Below are 25,657 nucleotides of genomic sequence, written 5' to 3'. Positions count from 1 at the left end.
CTTTCCGTGTTCTTTTCCTGCAAAGAATACAGATGTTAAATGAGAGACAAATATTGCTCAAGTCAGGAAACTTGTTTGTGGCTATAGTCATACTGAATATTTTAACACCTGAAAAACAGGGGCATGTATTTAGAGGAGCATAAGTGATGCTGAGTCACTCTCCTTTCGAATGGATGGAAGGTAGGAGCAGATGCTTCTCAGTAAGGTTTGTTGCAGAAAAGATCACGAAAAGATTGAGTTTGGAAGGTTGTAGGGTGCCCTGAAGTATTAACAACCTCTATCCATTCTCAGACAGGCAATGATAAGGAAATCAGGTGTTGGTACTTTAAATGCCTATTATCAAAAAATGTTGGTATGTTTGATGATAAGCAATATACTTGCTTATTAACAAAAATATTATTGAAGTGAAGAACAAGAATACAGAAGACATTTCTTAACGCATTCACTCTAAATAAATTTGAATCACATTTTTCTGTTTTATGTCACATTGTTCCAGTTATCACGGGAAGAGTTATACCCATGGCAAACCCAACTCTGGAAGAGATATGACATAATTACTAATGTCTTAATAGCTAAGGAGGTATAGTAAAGAAAAAAAAAACCCATAAGACATAAAGGCTTGGATTATAAGATATATAATAAATATTTTTTAAAAAATCTTTTTCAAAAAGAAATGATCTTCAGAGGGTCACAAAACATGAAAATGCATAACAAGATTGAGACAAAGGAAGAAAGAAGGCACATATGCCAATATTAAGGGTAAACATTTAAGAGATTAAGAACACGATATGACTTTGAGTGTCTTGGCAAACAAAGCAAGAATGAAAAAGCATTCAGTTAGTTCACTTCCATTGCCAAAAGGAAGAGGGGCCCCTGGGTGGTGCAGTTGGTTAAGCAACTGACTCTAAGGTTTCCTCTAAGGCTCTGATCTCAGGGTCCGAGGGGTGGAACCTGGTGTAGACCCCCACGTGGAGCTCCGCGTCCTCAGGCCCCATACTCAGTGGGGAGTGGGCTTGTCCCTCTCCCTCTGCTCCTCTCCTCATGCTCTCCATCTTCCTTTCAAATAAACAAATAAAATCTTAAAAAAAATAATAATAAAGAGGAAACATACTGATCCTTCAAAGCTGATCAAGATTTTTCTGATGTTTAATTCGGAGACACACAGGTACATAACACAGTCAATTCCCACCCTAGCCTTAGTTCCATCCAGGCTGTTCTGACCAACAGTTGACCTCACAGAGCTAATAGTACTGACTTAGTTGTCTACCAATAGGCTTTGTCCCTTTAACCAGAGAGGTTTGGAAATTATCTTGACCACCCAGGGATTTGAAACTAAAGTGAGGAGTTCTCCAAGAGCGCTACTAACTAGGGCACCCTTTTGCCAAGTGTCTTAGGCACTAGAGTTTTTCTACCTCCCTTCCTCCACTGGCCATTAGTACTAAGGAGCAGCCCTGCACTTGATCCCAACAACCTCAGCCAAGGCCTGATTTATCACCCTCTCTCCCCATAAACTGATTTTCTTAAGGGTGAGTAATGTCCTTCATGTGGGACATTTACTATGTGTCACAGATCTTATATACATTACACATTATTGAGAATCTTCATAATAATCCTATAAGTTTGATATAAAGTAATCCTGTTTTTAAGGTGACAAAAGTAATGAAATAGAGAATTAACTTGACCCAGAGTCAGTATGTAGGTGAATGGGTCCTGAACCCAGAGCCTAGAATTAACCTCCTGCCATAAACAACTAGAAACTAAACAAAATATAGGAAACAGCTATTATTAGGTATTTGATAGTAAGCAGTGCCATAATATAATCCTTGATAGAGGTTCAACAAATAAAGTAGGCCTCATAATTTCCTGGCTTTACAGCAAAGATATACAGCAAAGAGGTGATTTCTAGGCTAAAAATAATAGGGCCCAGTGACCAATGGGAAGATATCAAGCAATCTAATATATGTAAAATTAGAAGCAGGGGTTTGTCTAGGGGAGACAGAAAAATATCTAAAGAAATACTGGCTGAAATTTTCCCAATTTAATAAAAAGTATAAACCCACAGATCATAAGAAGCTCTATGAATCTTAAAGAGGATAAACATAAAGAAAACTATAAATAAAGTTATAGAAAACCAGTGATAAAAAAGAATATTATAAAAATAGCAAGTGAAAATAATATTATATAGGAAACCGAAGAAAAGAATAATAATTAAAGAATTCTTATCTGAACATGCATGCTGGAAGGCATTGGAATGACAACTCAAAGAACTAAAAGGTAGGAGTCAATCTAGAGTGTGACTAGCAGTAAAAATATCTTCCAAACTGAAAGGAAAACAAAGATTTCTTCAGACGATTAAAAGCCAGACAATTCATCTTCAGCTGACATAGACCACAGGAAGTCATAATTTTTTTTTTTTTTCCTGGCAAATGGGAAAAATATCAGACGAGGGGCACCTGGGTGGCTCAGTCGGTTGAGTGTTAGACTCTTGGTTTCAGCTCAGGTCATGATCTCAGGGTCCTGAGATTGAGCCCCACATCTGGCTCTGTGCTCAGTGTGAAGTTGGCTTGAGTCTTTTTCTCCTTCTGCCCCTCCCCCTACTTGCTCTAAAACAAATAAATAAATCTTTTTTGAAAATTTGAAAATACCAAAAATTATAAAAATGTAAGCTAATACACAGGACATTTTTCTCATAATTGAAGTTATTAAAAATATAATTAACTGAAATAAAAATAATATATTGTGTGGTTTATAACATATGTGGTTAAGAGATGGCTGATAACAATAGCAGCACATCCAAGAAGTAGAAATGAAAATATTCTGTGGGAAGAGTCAGACATTTATGTGAAGCAGTATAATTCAAAAGAGACTGTAATAAATTAAAGTTGCATATTATAAACTATAGAGTTAACAGCTTTTAAAAATGGTATCTCCAATGGCGGATATAATATGGAATCCTAGAAAGTACTTAATCTAAAAGAAGATAGAAAATTATGTAAAACAGAACAAAAACAAAAGCAAGGTGGATTAAATCTCAACTGCATTAATAGTTAGATTAAATATAAATCACCTAAAAACTCCAATTTAAAGTCAGAGTTTTTCAGACTGGGTGAAAAAGCAAGACTCAACTATATGGTATCCACCAGAAACTCATTTTATACGTACAATTATAAATAAGTGAACAGTAGAAGGATGGAAAAAGCTATATATACAAACACTAATTATAGAAAGCTTGAGTGGCTATATTAATACCAAATAAAAATAAACTTTGAAATGAAATATGTTACCAGGGATAAAGAGAGAAGTTTCATAATGATAAGCAGTCAACTTATCAGAAAAAAATAGCAATCCTAAACTCATTTGTACCTGGTAACAGAACTTCAAAATACATAAGCAAAACTATCATAACTGGTCTGGATAAATACATGTATTCACAACTATATTTGGAGATTTCAATACTCTTGTCTCAATAGTTAATAGAACAGGTTGACAGAAAATCAGTAGGGATATAGAAGAACTAAACAACATTAGTATCAATTTTACCTAATTGATATTTATAAGATACGTTATCCAATAACTACAGAATACATATTCTTTTCAAGTGCATATGGAATTTATCAAAATCATCTACATACTGTGTCATTAATAAATCTGAAAGGATCAATATCATAAAAAATATGTTCACTGACAGATGGAATTCAATTCAGATACCAATAACTGGAAACTATCTAGACAATTCCAAATATTTGGAAATTAACACCACACTTCAAAAGTAACTTCATAGGTAAAAAAAAAAAAAAATCATAAGGGAAATTAGAAAATATTTGAGCTATAGCTAAAGTGGTGATCAGAGGAAAATTTATAGCCTTAAATAACACTGAGTGATGTCCCCTGTTCCACATTTATTCCCTAGACTAGGGGATATCAGGCATGGCTGATGCATGGTGAACTCATAGAAAACAGAGGATTCAGTAACCATTTTCTTCTTGAATCCTAAATGTTAAGGTCTTAGCTTTTGTTGCCCCACTAGGCTTCCAGACCACTTTTAGTCTCTAGGGTAGGCAGGTACTGGGATATTATTCTGGGAGAAACAGGACTAGCTCGAGACATTGACTCTGCCTCCAGATCCTCCATAAACTGCTGTTCCATATCACCTTACAGTGAATCTCAAATCCAATACCCTTTCACAGGCACTCAGAGCTTCCAGTCAGCTTTTTAGTCCCCAGACTACAAGCATGTACAACCAGCGATCACAAGTCAGCTGAGAACAATGTCTAACATAAAAAGCAAGAAAGAAGAAAGAGGTTTGTCACCCGTACCTACTGGATCAAGATTTTGGTGGTGGCTACTTTCTTCCGCAACCCTATCTCTGGCTACCTAACCCTCTTCTGTGCTCCAGTTCTTACCAGCTTCCTATAATACTGCTCCATCCTTCCCCTGCTTCAGGCCTAGGGCTGGCTTTTTGCTGTTGCTATTTTCTGGGAAACTCACAAGCCCAAGCCAGTTTTCTTAATTGGTCTGGACATAATCTCTTCATTAAGTTATTTTCAGTTTAAAACCTTTTGAATGTACCATCTAAATTTCCGGCAGGACTCTGACTGACAGAGTCATTGGGATCATGATGTTTATTTCTTACCCTGTAGCATGCTTGTATATTACTGAAGTGTCTAGGGTGCTTTCTACCTGATGCTCTCCATATCCAGTCAGAATAACAGCAGCAATGTAAGGGGCCGGTGTAATCTTTTGAGAGAAATTAAAATGATCAAACTCCTTTCAGATTATATTATGATAGAGAAAAGGTAAATTGTCATAGACCTAAAGTAAGACAATGATGGTATACTGCTGTCCTTTGCAGATGAAGATGAACTGACTGGCATGAAAATAAAGCATTTTCTAAATCAATAAGTGCACATTAGCTCCCAGAGGCTATGTTGATATACTCAGTAAGTATACCATATCTGAAACAGCACTTGCAAATTGCATCCCATGTAATTAAATTTGTAAGAATCCAGTCATTCCCTAAAAGCTATCTGTTTTCTCACTAGCCAAAAGAGAATTTAAATGGTAGTATGGTATAAATCACCATCTCTACATCTTTCAAGTCTTTGATAGTGGGGACGAATCTATGCAATCACCCCAAGAATGTAGTATATGCTCTCAATTATTAGGAAAAATATGGCGCCATTCCTCTCAGAACACACAAGCCTGGGAGCCAAAGGTAGAGTAGTCCTTCACAATACTATACTTAATAAATCACTTGCATAGTTTTTGCCTCCAATCCTTGCAACCTTGGGCTTGGATCTTAGTGACCCAAGGAGAATTTGTTTCTACTCAGGAATATAGTCTTGGTTTCATTAGACAGGAAGCTAAGAGTATAACTTGGTCGTTTCAAGTTTTTATACATTAGAGATACATGTATTTTATTTCAGTGCCTAACAAAATCAATGTCTTTCATAGAATATTTTGAATGGGACCTAGAGTATTAAACTCCTATAGTCCAAAAAAAAAAAAAAACCACCCAGTAATAAATGTAAAGCAACATATTTTGGGAAAATAGTATAGAACAAATACTATAGAACAAATGTCCTCATATTAATATTAAAGCAATACAAGGAAGCTACTATGAAAAAAATTCTCTCCAAGATTCCTGGTAGAGGAGAAAATTGGAATACATCCTTGCAGAACTATTTGGGAATCTACACCTGACACAGGGGTTAATTGTTGTGGCCCAATGGCCGAATACAACACACAGGCTATTTTTGTAGAGCCTATGAACTAAGAATGGGTTTTACATCTTTTTCATTTTTAAAGGAGGGGAAGGAGAAAGAGAAGGATGAGGGAGTAAGAATGGGAGAGGAGGGGGAAGGAAAGCAACGACAGGGTCCTTGGGGACTGCAAAGTCAAAAATATTTACTATTGGGCTCCTTACACCAAAAGGTTGCTGACTTCCCTTCTAAAAAGTTACATGTGTTCTATCCTTTAACTAAAAAAAATGGTTTTTTGTGCCTCTGTCCTAGAAGAATCATCATTTTCTTATTCAAGATCTATTACAAAGAGATATTAGGGATGCCTGGGTGGATCAACTGGCTAAGCGTCCAACTCTTGATTTTGGCTCAGGTCGTTTCCTTGTGGTCATGAGATCGAGCCCCATGTCAGGCTCCATTCTCAGCTTCTTTCAATGTATGAAAGAAAAAGGTGAGAAGCTAAATGCTGTAAACACCATAGACACCCTTACTGTTAAATATTATTCCTCTTGCTTGGGTGCTGAGTTAGACACTGTGGACAGCCAAAAGGAGGAAGGGCATAGAACATTTCTCCAAAGGGTTTGCTTTCAAGTTCAAATGAATGGTTTATATTCTACTGTATTCCTTTTGAAATAGTTTTTCTGTTTTTCATTCACCCTTCAAAATATAATGTGCCCCAAATGACACAAAAAACAACAATAAAAAACCTAAGCCACCAAAATGAGTTTCATGTTTTCACACAGAATATTAGAAGAATCAGGATCTTTTCAGAATGTTTGGTTTAGCTAAATTACAATATTTTATGTTACTTTTTACTGTGAACCTATTTGGTCAAACATAAATTTTACCCTGATCATCTTCAATTTAGGAACTTGTTTTTTGCATTTTATCACTATCTGGAAATTGCCTTTTATCATGAGGGGATTGCTGTTATCTCGAATGTGATTTTACTATGTCCAGGGCTACTGTCCTACCAGAAAACACAGCTCTAATTTAAAATGCATGTCAGTAGAAAAATCAATTTACTAAAAAGAAAATTAACTTCATAGGCAAATCTTTCAGGAAAGCAACTGATCCATAAACTAAGCGATATTTATACTCAGAACAGAAGTGAATTCATTATATACTTTTCAGTCAAGAAGAACTTACCACTATATTCAATTCATGATAAACTTCCTCTGGAATGATTCCATTAAACAAATAATAGAATAGAAACTTTTGAGTCTAGCATTTTGGGGAAATTATAAATAAGCACAAGATTGTCAGTAATGGCTTCTGAAGAGCAAAGAAAACTGACTGAATTGTACTGAACTAACAAGTATTTCAGGAGTAGGATTTTTACTGGGGGTTTACATAGAAGTGGACTTCCTCGCCAAATTTTCACATTCTGTCATTTAAAATAAGAGTATGAGCCACTGCAGTGACTTGCTGCTAATGAGTGGGAGCACCAAATAATTCATTTTCTGTTCCTTTATTTGAAATGGCAGTCCTACATTTGGCATATTGCTAGCACCCAGGCTAAGCACCGTCTAATCTCATCTCACCAACCAAAGTAATCTCCCAGTTCTTCTCCCTTCTTCCATGCCTATCCCCTATAATGTTCTTCAAAAACATCTGTGGGATCTTGTAAAAATCCTACACTGACCCTCAGATCAAAATCCTGCTATGGCTTTCCATCCCAGTTAAAAGAAGAAAGAAAAAAGAATGAAAAAGGTAATTCCTGGCCTTAAAGAAATTCCTTACCTAATCTGACCTTGTCTAACTCTTTCTCTCCATCTCCTACCCTCTCCCTTACCCCATGCATTTCTGCCACCTCAACTTTCTGGATGTTCTAGAGTAAGACATTTACTCCAGGCTCCAGCATCTACATGGGTGTTTCCTCTGCTGGGATTCTGTCTCCCCGATCATCACACGACTGATTTCTTCATATTGCTCAGGTTTCTGCTAAAACATCCTTCCAGCAAAGAAGACTTCTCTCTTCACTGCCCTTCTTCCAACATTTTCTTTCTGAAGTATTCTATCTGTAATACCATTATCTGAAATTATGTAACTAGTCTCAGATGAAACTAGGTTTAAATAGAAATAAAATAGACTTTAGTTTGGATGCCATGTTACTGGGATTCCATGGTTGAATGCCACAGTGGCAAGAAATCTGAGGCCATGTTCAGGCTCAGTGGGAAAGAGTTTTGTGATTGATTAGCAATGCCTTCCCTAACATAGCAGGGAAGAGTGGTAGGGTGTGTGCCATGTTTTTGTCATCCTTTAACCCGAAGTCCTCCAATTTTTCTTTTGTCTGCTCATTCTTTGGCAGTTCTTACTCACTGGCATCTTCATCAATGTAATAAGAAAACAGAAGAGGTATGAAACTCAATCAGAGAACAACTAAATAGTTGCTGCTTTTGTAGAAATTTTGATGGAGGGGAAAAACTACATAAGGCTTAAAGATATGCTGAAACCATCAATAAGTGTGAATCATCGGTGTCTCTCTTATCTCCACAAGTAAAGAAAGGAGATAATTCCGTATAAGAGAGAAGGAAATGACTTCAAGGATCTGTTTATAAGAGAGTGAGATTATCTTTCTTTCTTTGCTCTTCAAGAAAAGAGCCTGAATGATGAAATTAAGAGATTACCACTCAGAAGACACTTGAAGAGTCTTTGTCATTAATAAAACATTACTTTTATTTTTGAATTCCCTAACTCTGCTATGGAATGATTAAGCAAGGACAGGCCTAGAGATACTAAGGATAGAGAGAAAAAGAAAATAAGGTGAAAGAATAAAAAAGGTCTCTATATAACAAAACCTTCCCAACCACCCAAATTCCTCTCCCCACTCTTTAAGAAAGGTCAACTGATAGCCCTTGGCTCCTGATGTAACTATATCCTGTTCCTCTTTTGATGTTCTCACTGAGAGGGATTTAACTGCCCTTTCCTTGATTCATTAGATGGTCACTTCAAAGAGACTCCAAAGAGGCAACATTTGCCCAAACAACTCCCCTGTCTTAGTAAATCCAAGCGAACCCAAAAAGCAATTCATCCTAAATTTCACACATTATTGTCTTTCGCCCCTGTCAGTGACCTCAGCCTACAATATTGATTACCCCTCTGCCTCCCAATATGAATCCTTCAGACAATCAATCCTTCCCCAGAAAAGGGAAAGAGTTATCCAGTCTAATGCCCTGAGACCTATGATTAAGCCCAAGCAGAACCCAAACAACCTAGCAAACTTGTCATAACTTTCAATCATCTACAACCCATTTCCTACCCCTAAGTCAGGGAGGAAAATATTCTACAGACAGTCTAGAGGATTCCTCAAGACTTCATTCAAGAAAAAGATGGGTACTCAGTTTAGTAACAAATGTCCTAAAACATTTTATTAAATTAACAAATGTCTCTGAGTACTCTAACATGCAAATCAGATTTGTGAGATCCCCGTGAAGTGCTGACATACAAATCCATGACAGTTTCCATATTTTTCTAAGACTTTAGTACATAAGTGGGCAAAGGCAAATAAGATAAATGACCAATGAGTATGAAGAAATGTTCAACATCACGAGTAAGGAGAGATATGCAAGTCAAAAGAGCAATAAAATACAACATTTTCTCATCAAATCAGAAAGATTAAACCTTGAAAATATGCAATGTTGGTAAAAGAGCAGGAAAATAGGCACTCCACTCTAAAAAAGCTGGACAGTGTCTATCACTAAGTTAGCCAAAAGACTTCACATGGTACCTGGACATAACAAGTTCCCACTAAATAGTTGCTGAATAAATAAATGAGTAAATAAATAAAATCAGTGCAGGGATACTCTGCTGATGGCAGTATGCTGAATAAAATTTAAAGGAATAATTTCATAATACTAAAATACAGATAGTAGTCATACTTTTGACACTGTCATTCTCTTAGGAATCCATTATAAACAAATTCTTTACAACCGCAAGATACTATGCAAAAACGTTTGTTACATTATTAAAACACTAAAAAATTATTAACAAGTGTCTAAAATTGGATAAATGATAGTAAATGGATGGATAGTTCTCCAGACAGAATAGTTCATAGTAATTAAAATAATATTTATAAAATGTCATAAGACATGGGAAAAGGTTTATAAACTATTAAGCCAAAAATTATGTATTCACATGGGTATAACATTTCATTTAGGCATGTAAAATGTATAATTTAATGGTAATTTTTCTATGGGTCATGATAATAGAAAGTTTTCTATCTTACTACAGAAAAAAACTTTCTATAGAAAGTTTTTTCTATCTTTCTAAATCTCTATATTTTTCTATAGTGATCATAGAATATTTTTATAATTAAAGAAAAATAAAATTCTGTATTAATAAAATAGCAATTATTTTATTTTGAGGAGGGTTATTCTGTTACACCTTCCAAATAACATCAGTAAGATATGAACCCATAGCCCTTTATGTAGGGTCTTCTCTCCTTTTTTTTGATTTTCATGTTTAATTATATTCAGGGTAGATTTCCATAAATGCAAATCAAGAGTTTCAATAAAAGACTTTAACAAGTCTTTTATTTTAAAATTATTAAATCTTGGGCATCTGGGTGGCTCAGTTGTTAAATATCTGCCTTCGGCTCAGGTCATGATCCCAGGGTCATGGAATAGAGCCCCACATCGGGCTCCCTACTTGGTAGGAGGCCTGCTTCTCCCTCTCCCACTCCCCCTGCTTGTGTTCCCTCTCTCACTGTGTGTCTCTCTCTGGCAAATAAATAAGTAAAATCTTTTTTTAAAAATAATATAAAATAAAATAATTAAATCTTAATTAAAATCCTTCTGCTACTCCTTTAGCCATTTTCTATTTGCTATCAGTGATGACAGAAACAAATTTTCAGTCAGCTAGAATTTTCTACATTAAAAAAATTTTTAATGCCTCAGACACACAGTATATTTTTATTAATCTTAACGAAGTTCTAGAAACAACTTTTTTATATTTTCTTGAAGTTGTCTTTGTATAACACCTAAAATAATAACTATTCAGAATAAATAAGATAATACATGTGAATAAGTGCTCGGTAATTATAAACTGCTATTCAAATGTTAGTTTTAAAATTTTCATGGTATATCATTTCTTATCTTGTATTTATTTCTGATGGCATATTTCCCTCCTATTCTATGAACTGTTTCATTTCTGTGATTTCCATGGGGCTTTGCATATGCTCTCTACAAATTACAATGATTTTTTAAAATGTATTTGTAAAATGTTTTCAATCCTATACAGGTCATTTAAAATATGAAAAAAATCTAAAGAGCCTGCAAAATGTAAACCAAAACCACAATGAAATACCACTTCATATCTACTAAGATGGCTAAAATTAAAAAAGGCAGAAAATAACAAATGTTGACAAAGAGGTGGAGAAATGAGATCTCTTATACATTGCTGGTGGGGATGTAAAATGGTACAATAGTTTCAGAAAACAATCTAGTGTTTCCTCAAAAGGTTAAATATAGAATTACAATATGACCCAGGCAGTTCCACTCCGAGGTATATATCCAAGAGAAATGAAACCGTATGTCCACATCAAAATTTGTACACAAATGTACATAGCAGCACTATCCATAACAGGCAAAAGGTAGCAACAACCCAGATGTCCATCTACTTATGACTAGATCAATAAAATGTGTTATATGTATACAATGGAATATTATTTGGCAATGAGAAGGATAAAACTTGGAAACACTATGCTAAGTGAAAGAAGTCAGTTACAAAAACTATCAATTGAATGACTACCTTTTTATGGAAACGTCCAGACAGACAAATCTGCAGAGACAGAAAATAATGTAATGGTTACCTAAGGGCTGGAGAGAATTAAGAAATGGTGAGTGATTGCTAATGAGAGTGGTGTTTTTAAGGAGGATAATGAAATGTTCAAAAATTGATTGTGGCGATAGTTGAACATTTCTGAGAATACAGCAGGAACTGTTGGATTATACATTTTCTTTAAATTTTTTAAGAAAGAATTTATTCATTTATTTGACAGAGTGAGAGAGAGTGCACACAAGCAGGGGGAGTGGCAGACAGAGGGAGAGGTAGAGGGAGAAGCAGGCTTCCTGCTGAGCAGGGAGCCTGATGTGGGACTTGATCCCAGGACCCTGGGATCATGACCTGAGCGGAAGGCAAATGCTTAACTGACTGAGCCACCCAGGTGCCCCTGGATAGTACATTTTTAAATGGGTGAATTGCATGGCATGTGTATTGCATTTTCATAAAGCTGTTTAGTTAGTTTTTTTTTTTTTTAAGACCCTGAGTGTTAACCATTTTATGTAAGTTGGTAGTATTATATACTGGTGTAATTTTTTGGAAAAAAAAAAAACAGCACAGGCAAAATATTCACATCTTTTTACTTCTTGTATTTCTATATGTTTAGAGAAATTATTTAATAGGAACAAAAAGCTATGTGAATAAAGACACCAACTACAGTATTTTCTATTAGTTTCAACTTGGAAACAATTTAAATGCTTAACAATGGACTTAATATTCATCCACATTTCAGAAGATTATCAGCCATTAAAATTATAAAACTGTGGTTAGCAAGGTCATATAGAAATATGAAAAGTTTTTTTAAAGATTTTATTTATTCATTTGATAGAAATCACAGGTAGGCAGCGAGGCAGGCATAGAAGGAGGAGGAAATAGGCTCCCCGCTGAGCAGAGAGCCCGATGCAGGGCTCAATTCCAGGATCCTGAGATCATGACCCCAAATGAAGGCAGAGGCTTAACCCACTGAGCCTCCCAGGTACCTCAGAAATATAAAAAGTTTGAAAAAATCCTAGGTAGGTATGGAAGCATATAAAATCTAAGATAAATAACCATAGTCATTTGGGGCGCCTGGGTGGCTCAGTGGGTTAAGCCGCTGCCTTCGGCTCAGGTCATGATCCCAGCGTCCTGGGATCGAGTCCCACATCAGGCTCTCTGCTCAGCGGGGAGCCTGCTTCCTCCTCTCTCTCTGCCTGCCTCTCCGTCTACTTGTGATTTCTGTCTGTCAAATAAATAAATAAATAAATCTTTAAAAAAAAAAATAACCATAGTCATTTAAAACACCTATATCTATAAAAAGAAAGGAGGTGCCTGGATTATGGAAGATTTTTATTGCCATCTATTTTATTTCCTGTAGTAGTTTTCTTATAAGATCCTTTTAACTTAAAAAAAATGTTATTTGTTATTGCTTCATTAAACCAGTGGTAAGCATAGCAATCCAATAAAATGTAAAGCATTGGGTACACGTGGGGAAGAATTTCAGGCACCAGTGTTCATGCAAACGCCATCACAAGAAGCACTCTGATGACAGCAGAGGCAATAAGGTTTTCACAAAAACTCTATTCGTTAAGCAACAGGCAGGTGTTCTACCCGTACATCTGGTACTGCCCTCCCCAGTACTGATCAAGTCCATGGTAACTCACACTCACTGCTGCTCCATCAAGACAAGCTTAAGATATTGTCCTATTCTCCTAGAGCTCCTACCCAAAAGTTAAGTAATGCATAGTCTTTAATTAATACTTAAGTCATAGGCATATCTAGACAGATGCGACTGATGTGGTTTGCTGGGAAGTGACGAGTGACGATGGCAAGAAATGAAAGGGCATTCAGGGCAGAGCTCTACAGAAGCTAAGGGCTCCATGACCATGCTTACACTGTCAGAAAGATGTAGCCTCCGCATTTCAGCTGCCCAAAGCAGGGCAGGGGGGCAAGGAATGAGTTAAAGGCAGAGAGGTGCTAATAAAACCTTTCTTATTAGGCACTTTGACAGGAGAGATTATGTCTTTATTTTTTTCATGGTGCCTCAGCATGTACAGGGGATGAGGAAACAAAATCCTTACAGGTAAAGTAAAATCCAAATGTCTAACACCCCGAAGCATACATACCTCTAAATATATTATGCTTCAAATGCTCTGGTGTAACTTGGATGCCTCACTCCCAAAGCTTCGCGTGTGTATTGTGTCCTCATTTGTTACTGGATTACTTACTTTCTGGCATAGGCTTCCCTGAGGGGACAGCTGGCTCCTTGACCTGGATTCAATCAACTTCCATGTAGGAGATAAACAAAACGCATATCCCCGGGTATTTGTGGCTTCCGTCTGTTACAAAGTTTGAATCATCTGTTGTTTTGAACTATCCGAGCATCTTATCCTTTAGTTAGTAGTTAATAAAAATGAAGCAAAGCTGTGAGGCTGGTGAAATTTATTTTAAGATCCCTCCAATCTACCCTTTTGAAAGTTTATCATTTTACATTAATTCAAAAAGACACAGGCACCCCTATGTTCACTGCAGTGTTGTTTACAATAGCCAATATATGAAAGCAACCTGTCTACCCATAGACGGATGAATAAAGAAAATGTGGTACATGTACACAGGAGAATATTACTTAGTCATGAAAAAGAGTGTAGTTTCGCCATCTATGACAACATGGATGCACCCAGAGGGTATCACGCTAAGTGAAATAAGGCAGACAGAGAAAGGCAAATACCATATGATTTCACGTTTATGTGAAATCCAAAAAACAAACCAAATGAACCAACCAACCAACCAACAACCAAACAACAGCAAAAAAGAAAGAAACAGGCTCATAATACAGAGAACAAACATAACTGCCAGAGAAAAGTGGGGTGGGAAGTCAGGTACAACAGTGAAGGGGATTAAGAAGTAAAAATTTCTGCTTATAAAACAAATAAATCACAGGGATGAAAAGTGCAGCATAGGAACTATAATCCATAGTGTAATAACTTTGTATGGTGACATTTATTTATTTATTTACAGTGAGCACATAGTAATGTCTATAAATGTCAAATCACTATGTTGTGCACTTGAAACTAACATAATACTATATGTCAACTATATTTCGATTAAGTAAAAATATTCTCAAGTTAAAAAATTGTTTATAGCCCCCCTATTCAGGGATGACTATTACACTACTTCAGTGGATTTTGTTCTAGTCTTTCCTTCTTGACACAGATTCTGTTGCCAGACAATACCTGGGCTCCTGCAGAAAATGGAAACATCACTATGTGTCAATACACTGAGGTATCTTCATCTGCAACCCACCTCACACCCTAATTTAAATAGTGCCTCTCCCTACACTGTTACGATTCTTCCCCTTCTAGACAGGAGCCCCTCCGAAGATACTACCGACTACAATCAAGCACAGATTTACTGTAACACTCTGACCACTGTGTATGTGATTTTTGGCGCTTTCTTGCAAAGCCAGCCCCAAGGCCAGGTCTGTTCCTCCAGGCCTGCTTCTTTCCAGACCATCCCCTTAGACTTCAGGTCCCTGAGGTACCACCATATGCCAAAGCGGAACCTGCTTTAACAATAAAACCCTAACTGTAAACTCCCTTTAATTATTCTCCTTACGCTTTTACCCACAAGCGTGGTTAACCAGATAAACAGCCAACTGCCGGCTCCTTAGTTCAGGAATTGCTCCAGGTCTGGCAATTCCAAATCCGAGTCAAGCTCCTCCCTTGTCAGCTATCCATGGAAGGCCTCCCAAACTGGTTTCCTGCCTTTTTTCTACCTTACTGCTCTCTATATAGTCTTGCGCAGAATGTCAACCCGGTTTCCCTCTGAAACTGCTCTGACCTGGAGATCCTATAGAACACCACTGCTCTTATCGGGCCTTCATCTCGATGCTCTACAGGTGAGGACAGGAGGCTCTGTACCCTCAGCCTAGTCCAGGCCTGGAGAGTGTTACCCCTGCGAGCCCCTTCTTGTCCAAAGAGCCAGAATCAAGCAGCCCAGGACTCTTAGGCAAAGTACCGTAAGAAACTAACTTCAGGGCAGTGCGAGAAGAAAAATTAATTGGACTCATACTTTCTGAACTTAAATATAAATACACAGAAATAAAGATCTGAATGTTTGCCAAGACATTTTCACAAAAGCGTTGAATGTGTCATATGCCGTCCGTGGATTCTCAGAAGCCCGTCTCTGTCACATCTGTTCCATTTCTGGAACAAGAAATTTCCGGAATTTCTTGGTTCAAGCGTTTGAATCATCCAGCAGCTTGTTTGTGTATACCACAAGAATACTATGCAAATGTGAATCTCTCCTTGCCTCATGACCAAAGCTCTTAAGATTTCCTTCCCCTGCCACATGATCAACAATGCTCCTTTCTTGGGCACAGCCAGTAAATAAAAAGAAATGGTTGCTGGCTTGTCTCACTTGAACTAGAAAGGCTGTATTTCTCATCACCTGAATGAATGAATGCACAGACGAAATGCCCATGAAGTATTATAATTAAAAAGAAAGAAAATGATCCTACTTTAGCTGATTAACATAAGTTCTCTGACTTCAGGAAATTATCTCCTGTTTCTCCCTTATGTCACCTCTCATGTTTGGCTGCAAAGATGTAAAAATCTCTATAGTTAATGTTCAACCAGTCACTGAAGAGTTCAGGGTTCAAATCCCTGAACATACCTCAGGAGGTAGGTGACCTGCCATATTGTCATTGATTTAGCCAGTCATATTTACACGGTCATCAAAACTTCATTTAGCCATTCAGTCAAAATACTGATTAAGCCCCTAATGTGCCAGGCACTGAGTCATGTAATATAAAGGTAACTAAGACAAGTCCTTGCCTTGAAGGGGTCCAGCATGCCCTAGTGAAAATGAAGAAATAAATAAATTTCTTAGACTGTAAGTGTACAAAGGAGAGTAGTAAGGGAATAGAGAGCACGGCTACCTAAGGCAGTCCCGAGGGGAGGGTTTGGGGTGAGGGTCCGGGATGGGAAACCTCGAGGATAAACAATACTTGATACTAGAAGAATGGATAAGACTTAAGTCAGCAAATCAGAAGGGAGGTGTACACATAAAATGTGTGTGCTCAACAGATTGCACATGTTTCGATAGGACTGAAACGTGGGCTGCTTATGGAAAAGATAGGGAGGGCCAGGTGGTTAAGGACGTGTAAACAGCCCTGCTAAGACTGGATTTCATCCTCAAGTCACAGAAATATTTTCATCTGGAAGAGACTTGAGGTCTTGCCAGCCCTCCCAACCTCCTCTCCCTGCCTTTTCAATGCAAATGATCCCCCCCCCCCCGCCCCCGCAAGCCAGCCTGCACCGAGCACCTGAAGCCCAGCTGTGGACAGCGCCCACATCAGGTGTTTATCTTCGAGTGTTTGCCAGTTTTCTCTGCACCTGTTGTTCTCCCTTACTCTTGCCTTTCAAGTCCCTACATTATCCGCAGCTTCACGTGGCTGCTTCTGGTCATGTTTTTAGTTACCCTTAGGAGTTCCCTTTCTGTATTGCTGCTTGGTTCTTTACTCTTTGTGATCAGGTGATTTTATGTTTTTATGTATGTATTTATGTATTTATTCATGTATTTATGTATATATTTAGTATGCCCAGCGTGGAGCCCAACTTGGGGCTTGAACTCATGACTCTGAGATCAAGGCCTAAGCTGAAATCAAGAGCCAGATGCTTAACCCACTGAGCCACCCAGGCACCCCAGATCTGGTGATTTTATAGACCTTTTTAAAAAAGATTTTATTTATTTATTTGACACAGAGAGAGAGAGAGAGACCTTGAGAAAGAGAACACAAGCAGGGGGAGTGGGAGAGGGAGAAGCAGGCTTCCCACAGAGCAGAGAGCTTGATGAGGGGCTAGATCCCAGGACTCTGGGATCATTACCTGAACTGGGGCAGACACTCAACCAACTGAGCCTCCCAGGCGCCCCAGTTTTATAGACCTTAATTTTAGGTTACAATGACCCTCTACCAGCAGACTCATTTGCATTGACATTCATTTCAACTAGAGTCTCTCACAGAGGGCTTGCAATAATAGTAAAACTAAGTTTTTCTGGTGGCTCTGGGCTGTGTTCATATTCTTAAAGGCATATATAGGAAGACTATAGATCTAAACATAAAAAAGGGATCCCAAATTTTAGGGATGTCCCTGGTGTTTCGTTAGACCTATGATCTTCCTTAGTCCTGGTCACTTGAATCCCCATTTTATGGAATAAAACCAATGGAGACCTAGATTAACTTTTTTACTGGAGTTTACCTACAGACTAGGAAGCCAAATTTTCTCTTTCCATCTGGTTGGAAAAACCCTCTAGCTATTTCAAAGTATCCTTGGCTCGCATTAATTCTTGTTTCACCCAAGGACAAAACACGGAAAAATCTACATCTGCATTCAACCTCCCACAATTAAATTACTTCTGCTCACTCTTTGGCACTCCATTCCAACCCCTCCCAGCAGAACTGCCTGTGATAAAACAGTCGTGGGGGGGAAATTCGTACTGCATTCCAAACATGGTTATAAGCTGCAAGGATAAATAATACCGGGTATGAATTTTTTTTTTCTCACAAAAGATATGCAACAGTGGGAAACGTATAGGCCTTGGAGATTCAGAATAGGTACTCAACATTCCTTTGAGCAGGTTCTTGATCTATTAAATAGAGCTACTAGAGAGTCCCCGAGTTTTGTGATTAAAATACATGAAATACTTAAGGTACTTTACAGAGCACTCAACAAATGCTTGTTAATACTTTTATTGCCACCAATACTACTGCTATTACTTTTACTATCACAATCAATGAAATACGGCACTAAAGTCAATGACCCACTTCTAAGCTGAGCTAATGGACGATCCTGCAGATACTCAAACATATTCTACTTGAAATTAAAGTTAGTCTCAGATCCGGGCATGTCACATACATATCGAGAGGAAGGGGGTAAGTATAGTGTAAGAAGAAAATGAAAGATCTAGTTGGGAGAAGATTCCAGTCCTCAAAGGGGACAAGTCTTTACCAGTAGAGTTTCCGGGTGATTACTACAGGAAAAACTGTTTTAACTATTAAGTGTTGGCAAAGAACGTTCTGCCCTCCACCAGCATTAAGCACTCCGCAGCCCCCACTCTGAAAGACAGAATGAGAACATATACAGGTGCCACTGCTGGAAGCTACCCGCCTTCAGATTCTGGCAATAACAACAAAAGCATTTGTAATTTCCTGCTCTAAAGAAGGCAATGCAGAAATCCTGCATTGATGTAAGAGTAATTTAAATCTGGAAGTTAGAGGAACAGTAGCTGCATTTTGATAACTGGTATTCTGAGAAATACAGGGGGCAGGAGACTTACAAGGTACGTTCACTGCTGGAAGTATTCTTATTTAACGAGGATATGCTACCGAACAGCTTCTCCTCCCCCACCAGAATTATTTAACCTTGAAAGCTGTGGCTGGAAGATCTCAACTATGGATTGAACTCCATGTTTGTTCCTTGCACCTCGATAAATTTGTTGAGTCCACTTTGAAGATAAAAACTAATAGCTACAGAAAAATTAATAGATATACAGAATGAGAAATTAAAGTTAATATTCTGCTGTGATGCCAATAAGTAAAGAATATTAATTTCTGATCTGTGCTTCACCTACATCTACTAAAGAGATGGTTCTCATATGGCAAAGAGCATTTTTTGTACCTTTTGGATGAGACAGAAAGGGCACACTTTGTCTCCTTAAAGGAAGAACTACTATAGCAAACGGTGGTTGTAAAATATACTCAGGGCCATATAACAAATGAGTGTTAGAATTAGGAATGAAATTCAGATTTACCCTGTACTCACATGCCTCTTCTTCACTTAGACTAGGTTATCGGTGATGAGATGAGTAGTAGGGAAGGGGACAAACACCCGCCTCTATGTTCCTAGAAAGAAAATCTTTGTTTCCTCAAATCGAAATAATGATATGATATGTTGTGAATTCGAACAGACTTTTTCCAAACTGATTCTGATTTTGTCATAAAATGAAATAATGAATTCTGAGCAAATGTGAATACATCTGCATGTGTTTCCTTAAGAAATGTTTTTCTATCTAAAAAAAAAATAGCTTACAAACTTAAAATTATTTGACTCGTTGCCTAATATCCTTCATGGGAAACTTTAGCTTCTTCTGTTTTAATTACTAGTTCCCACTAAGCAATTATAACTTAAGGAATTCTCTCATTTGCTTTATTAATAACTTTCATCACACTGTAATGTCCACTCTCTTTGGAACTATTGATGATACCCTCTCCACACAAAGAGATTCTCAAGGACATACCAAGAAGCCCATCTAAAAGATTAAAACAAAGTAGAAAAAGAGAGTATAGCTTCAAATAAGCACCAGCAAATACAAAGAAGTGAAAGAGTAAAAAAAATGTCAATGTCTCCATTACAGCTGTAATTAATTTATTTTATAGAACTTACTTTTTTAGGCAATTTATCTAATTTGAATATAAAGTTATAAGGTGTTTACCTCCTTACCACAAAAACTTGCTTTTTAAAAAGATAGATTTATTTATTTATTTATTTGAGAGAGAGAGAAAGAGAGAGAGCATACACAAGAAGAGGGAGCGGCAGAGGGAGAGAAAAATGGGGTGGGGGGTGGGGGGAAGCAGACTCCCTGCTAAGTAGGGAGGCCAACACCAGGGAGCTTATCTCAGGACCCTGAGATCATGACCAGAGCCAAAACCAAGAGTCAGAGGCTTCACTGACTGACAGGTGCCCGATAAAAACTTGTTTAATAGGAATGAGGGACAATTCTTGTAGGGAAGAAGAAATCAGATAATCGTTTTTTCTTACATCCCAGTAACATCCATATTAGCTATTAAATCCAAAGAGTATTATTTAAATAATATCCACACTAAAAATTAGACGCAAAGTGTTTTCACCTACTTTGGCTAGCTAAATAATAAAGATTAAATTTTTCTTGACATTGATATAGCATTTTATTATATCAACCTATCTTTAAAGAACTGCACCGAATCTGTATTTAGAAAATACAGTTAGTCACACTCATACTCCAAAGTCCGTACAATGAAAATATCTCTTTAGTGAAGATTATTCCTAAGCCTTTCTTTACCGAAACAACAAAGCAAAATAAAGAATAAATACACTAATCCTTCGGGGTTTTTCAACATAAGCGGATAGACACATTCATATTCAGATGGTACGATTTTTTAAAATTTGAGAGCACCAGACCTGCAACTTACAGTGGGAGGACACCTGAACAAACTTGTCATGTGCCACAATATGACCTTTCACCAAGAATTCTGCTTCCGTGGCTCAGCCCTTAGAAACCCAGCAAAAGGATGGGCTTTGGCTTGCAAGCTTACCTTCCTCAGGGACTACTGACCTCCTGTGTCGGCACTTCCAAATCTTGGGAACTGACACTGGTTGTCCATGTCTCAGCTTATAGTAGTAGCATGCACCCATGGTGCCAAAGGGTGGGGAGCCTGCGGCAAACATGATGGATTCTCAGGACAGCTTGAGAGGAAGGAACGTGTGGAGGACGTATTTCCCCGGCTCCATCACAGGAGCCAACTGGTACAGTGCCACCTGGGAAGAGACTCCACCACGCATTAATGAGTCAACCTTCCGGAAGCACGGTGGGCCAGACAGGTTTCACCACTTTACAGTCCTATGAATGTCAACGCTTTGGAAAAAAAAGACACAATATTCTGTAAGAGCTTCTTTCATTGTCTTCTTCTTTCAGGGAATGGGAAAAGTGATCACTTTGCTTTTCAAAAGATGCTATCCATTAAACATAGAAACTTAAACACTTTTTTAACTTTCATGTTTTGAATCATCTCTCATAACCACATCCTCCCATTCTAAAAACTAATGATTCCAGTATATCCGTCTTCAAAATGTGTTCAGGGGGTGGGGGTGGTATGTGCCTGGGTGGCTCAGTTGTTAAGCATTAGGAGTCTGCCTTCCCAGGGTCCTGGGATCGAGCCCCGCTTCAGGCTCTCACCTCAGCGGGGAGCCTTCTTCTGCCTCGCCCACTCCCCTTGTTTGTGTTCCCTCTCTCACTGTATTTCTCTGTGTTGAATAAATAAATCAAATCTTTTAAAAAATGTGTTAGGGTATTTTGTTTCCAGATTTTGAAAGCCAGTTTTCTTCCTTACCCTTACACGATGACCTCCATCACTAAATTCATTCTTGGATATAAACTTGGACTATGAAAAAGCCACTGTATAATTATCTTAATGAGACTTTGTGTTTATATTACATCTTTTATCTAAAGACCTCGAAGCATTTTGCTAACATGATCTTATTAAGCTTCACAACACCCCACTGAAGAATGTGATGGTAAGGGTTATTACTATCAATTTTAATAGGTGGGGAAACTGAGAGATTAGCGATTAAATGACTCAATTTGAGGTCACAATGCTAGCTGAAGGCACATTTTGATTCAGGACTCTGACCTCTCTTTCCAAGGACATACCCAACTGACCAACAGAGAGCTTAATGCTGTAATGGGACTTTGTTTTCAACTTCTCAGAAAAAAAAAAAAAATCCATTCTTTGGCTCTAAGGCTTCAAAAATCAAAATCAGGGAAATAAAAATTATTTTACGTTCTCAAATTATGGCACATGTGCTGAAGATAGCGGATGTGTTCACTCAAGTCACGTTAACCCCCTCCTTACTCTTTCCAAAGGCCACCACTATCTACCCATCAATGGATCAGGCCAGATGGTGTTCATGCTGTTTATATTAGAACAGCTAGCCAGTGTGATTTTTCCCATGCAACAGGAGAAAAGAGATGTTCACTGCTGGTAATCTTATGCATGTTCATTGTGAGACAGTCAAACAATATGTAAGTGTACAGTGCAAAAGTGGAAAAAAAAAAAACCTCCTGTCACCACCCCTTGAGGTGACCACTGTTACATGTAGGGATGTATGAATGTACACAGGTAGTGACCTCAAACAATATTTTATAGCTTATTCTGATTGCCTTTTCCTTTTCCAATATTTTTTGGTCAGTACCCTTTGTCAGTTCATATATATCTATATCTATCTATCTATCTATCTATCTATATACAGCATTCTTTTAACTGATTACATACCCATTTTTATGGATATGTGCATAAGAATATACATAAATTTATTTTACCCAATCCCCTCTCATTGGACATCTGGGCATTTCCTTTTTTATCCCTCTCTTATGAACTACAGTAAATAGCCTTGTATGTTAGGCTTTATGTGTTTTTCAAATACTTCTTTTGGATCTACTTCTCATTTTTTACATGCTCTAAGACACTTCCTTATGAAAATCGTCCTGTTCATCTATGAACTGAGCCGCTGATTGAATTGTGAGCCAACAGCTCTGGAGAGAAAATCAGTTCCCCTCTTTCTTCTCATCACTGCCTGGCAGAGGCTTTGGATTTACATGCAGGATACTAGCCTGCCTTTATCTGTATGGCCCACACATGTGAACTGGAAAGCACTCTGCATGGGACACAGGAAAGATGGCTAAATGATGTGATAAATCAATAGCCACCAATGACACATAGCCCAATTTCCCCAATGCCTTATTTCAACAGAAAAATTAAATCTTGGCCTTTTACCAATAGCCAGAATAAGTCCGTGTTTTGGAGCAAAAAGTGTTTTACAAGTAAGACTTTGATCATATGCCTAAGTCTGACTGACTACTTTGCACCTCTGCTTCCTGAGACCACTTGGGAGACTCAGTGTCATAGTCAGTGCAAGTTTTACAGTTTTTTGGAGCGTGTATAAATTGAGAGCCCCAAAGGAGTGCCTTCTCTCACTTTTAGTGGGCTTTGCCCTCGTGTCACATTTATGTTCACATGGATGCCCTGTGTTGATTACCTTACTTCACACTAAAGTACATGGTTGACAAGCATTGCTTTTCTACTTTAAAAACTAAAGAAGGCCAGACTTAGAGCCACAACAGAAGGCTAGACATAACCAGCTCCCATTGCTGTTGTTTCTATTAATTTATCCATTTGTTCACTGACCAGATATGTACTGCAAGCAAACAGGTGAATACCTTACAGTTCTTGCTTCCAGGGGCTGACAGTATAGTCAGGGCCACAGACAAAGAAAATAGGCAAATGAAGAATGATAATCTGGAAGAGTAGGAAAGGGTTCCTGGAGACTTTTATAGCTAATTATACAGAGAAACGAACAAAAAAAAAGCAAACACCTTGCCAACAGAATGATGTACAATGCTTTTGGTCATGGGACACCTAAAAGACTTTGAAAATCTTCACCAAAAAAGCAAATAAGCCGAGAAGACTTATTCTTAATTGTTCTTGACATATTCCGATTCTCTTTGTTTCTATCCCAACTTAAAACGTTATGTTTGCTAAGTTCAAGTAACCAAATCCTTGTGTTCTTCCAGAAGAAAGATTTTTTTAAAAGATTTTATTTATTTATTTGACAGACGGAGATGACAAGTAGGCAGAGAGGCAGGCGGAGAGAAAGGAAGGAGGAAGCAGGCTCCCCGCTGAGCAGAGAGCCCGACAAGGGGCTCAATCCCAGGTTAATGACCTGAGCCGAAGGCAGAGGTTTTAACCCACTGAGCCACCCAGGTGCCCCCAGAAGAAAGATTTTTTTAAGTTCAGTTATTTATTAACCATTTTCTTCCAAAAAAGTGCACACTATAGTGGGAAGGTAAAGTAGTTCAGAATAGGTTTTATATTCATTTTAGACTGTGCACATTAGGTTCATTCTTTAAATGCTATCCCACAGCAAGTTTCATGTATGCCTTCTAGGCATTCAGAGAGTATAAAACACAGCAGGATAAACAGTAGGATATGTCCTGACATCACCTTCTAATATTAGAATCTAACAGTCACTGATGACATATACAATGTGAGAAAGAGAAACCTTAATGTCTATGTCAAATCCTCAAGTGCTGAACTGACCCACACTGGCCTGTCCTACTCTAAGAATGCCCCTCTAAAGAGTGAAGAATTAGGGTCTTTGTTCTGATGGCCGCCGTCATCTTGCTATGTAATCTGAAAGGAGGAGGAATTTCTTGTATCTTATTTCCTGTGGGTGGGGATGATAGAAAGTTGACATAGTATAGTTTATACAATCTTACGAAAGGAAACTAACATTTATTTAGCATATGCTATGTGCCAGACATGAACCAAAAGCTTTACAGATGTTGCTCAAAACACCCTCTTGAATAGTTACTATTAATGTCACTTCCAAGTGACAAGGTAGGCCAGGAGATGTTAAATAACCTTCCTGTGCTCATACAACGAAATGGAGCATCTCCATTGGCTTTCAACGAAGACTCAAATTTTGGAATCATCTAGGATCCCTCTCTATCTATTAATGCCACATGGTTAAGCCTTGTGGATCTATGTGTACAATGTTTTCCATATCCACCCTTTTCTTTTCAGCCCCAATTTGAGTTCTCACCAATTTCAGTCATCATCAATTGACCTTCCTTCTTCTAATCCCTCACCACCATTCATTCAACCATCTGGTTGATCTTTCTGCATCATGGCTGGGATCATATCACTCCTCTGCTCAAAGGTCTTCCATGGCTTTTCATGGTCTATTAAGTTAGGCAAACACTCTTTCACCTGGCATTCAAGGCACCCTACACTGTATAGCATACAGACTTGAGTCAATCCAAGTTCCTTGAGTGAATACATGACATAAAACTAATGCTCACTATATGTGGCAAGGGGTCCCCAAAGTAGTGTCATAGCATATTAAGTACTGAACATGTCTTCAAGAGATAAATAATAAGGTCTAGAATCTGTCTATCCCAGAAGTAAAAAAATTAGATCTAATATACCTGAGCTGGAGATACAGTGAGGGTAGTTGGTCAAACAAAGGTAGTTATTTGATGGGATGTGTGCTTTAACACAGACTTGTGTTAAATATGTTAAATATGGCCCTTCTATGACTCTCTACCCCATTATCAACTTATTTCTTCCTCCAGTTGGCCTTTGGCCCCACTGAGTTGTAGTTAAACTCCTTATGTGCAAGTGACAGAAATCCAGCTAAACTGGCCTAAGCAAAATGGAGGTTATTAGCTCATATAACCAAAAAGTCCAAGGTGTAGGCATGGCTGGATCTAGGTACTCAAATGATAGAAGGAATCTCTCTACATCTTTCAATTCTGCTTTCCCCTTATAAAGTCAAGGTGGC

At 37.9% G+C, this 25,657-nt stretch overlaps 1 protein-coding gene across 21 annotated transcripts in view; it reads right to left on the bottom strand.

Moving 5' to 3' along the window:
• FMN1 (formin 1) overlaps window positions 1–25,657 on the bottom strand; it is a 413,714-nt gene that overhangs the window by 308,109 nt on the left and 79,948 nt on the right. Inside the window, exon 1 of one of the 21 annotated variants that reach the window (XM_032343198.1) lies at window positions 20,851–21,033. The exons of the other annotated variants lie outside the window; for them this stretch is intronic. Within the exon in view, the coding sequence (XP_032199089.1) occupies window positions 20,851–20,983 (133 nt within the window). The 5' untranslated portion in view covers window positions 20,984–21,033. Of the gene's footprint in view, window positions 1–20,850; window positions 21,034–25,657 lie in introns of those variants that run through there. 21 annotated transcript variants of the gene reach the window in all.

The sequence above is a fragment of the Mustela erminea genome, chromosome 5, assembly GCF_009829155.1.
Source record: "Mustela erminea isolate mMusErm1 chromosome 5, mMusErm1.Pri, whole genome shotgun sequence".
NCBI classification, from domain to species: Eukaryota; Metazoa; Chordata; class Mammalia; order Carnivora; family Mustelidae; genus Mustela; species Mustela erminea.
This window is presented reverse-complemented; position numbering and strand designations above follow the sequence as displayed.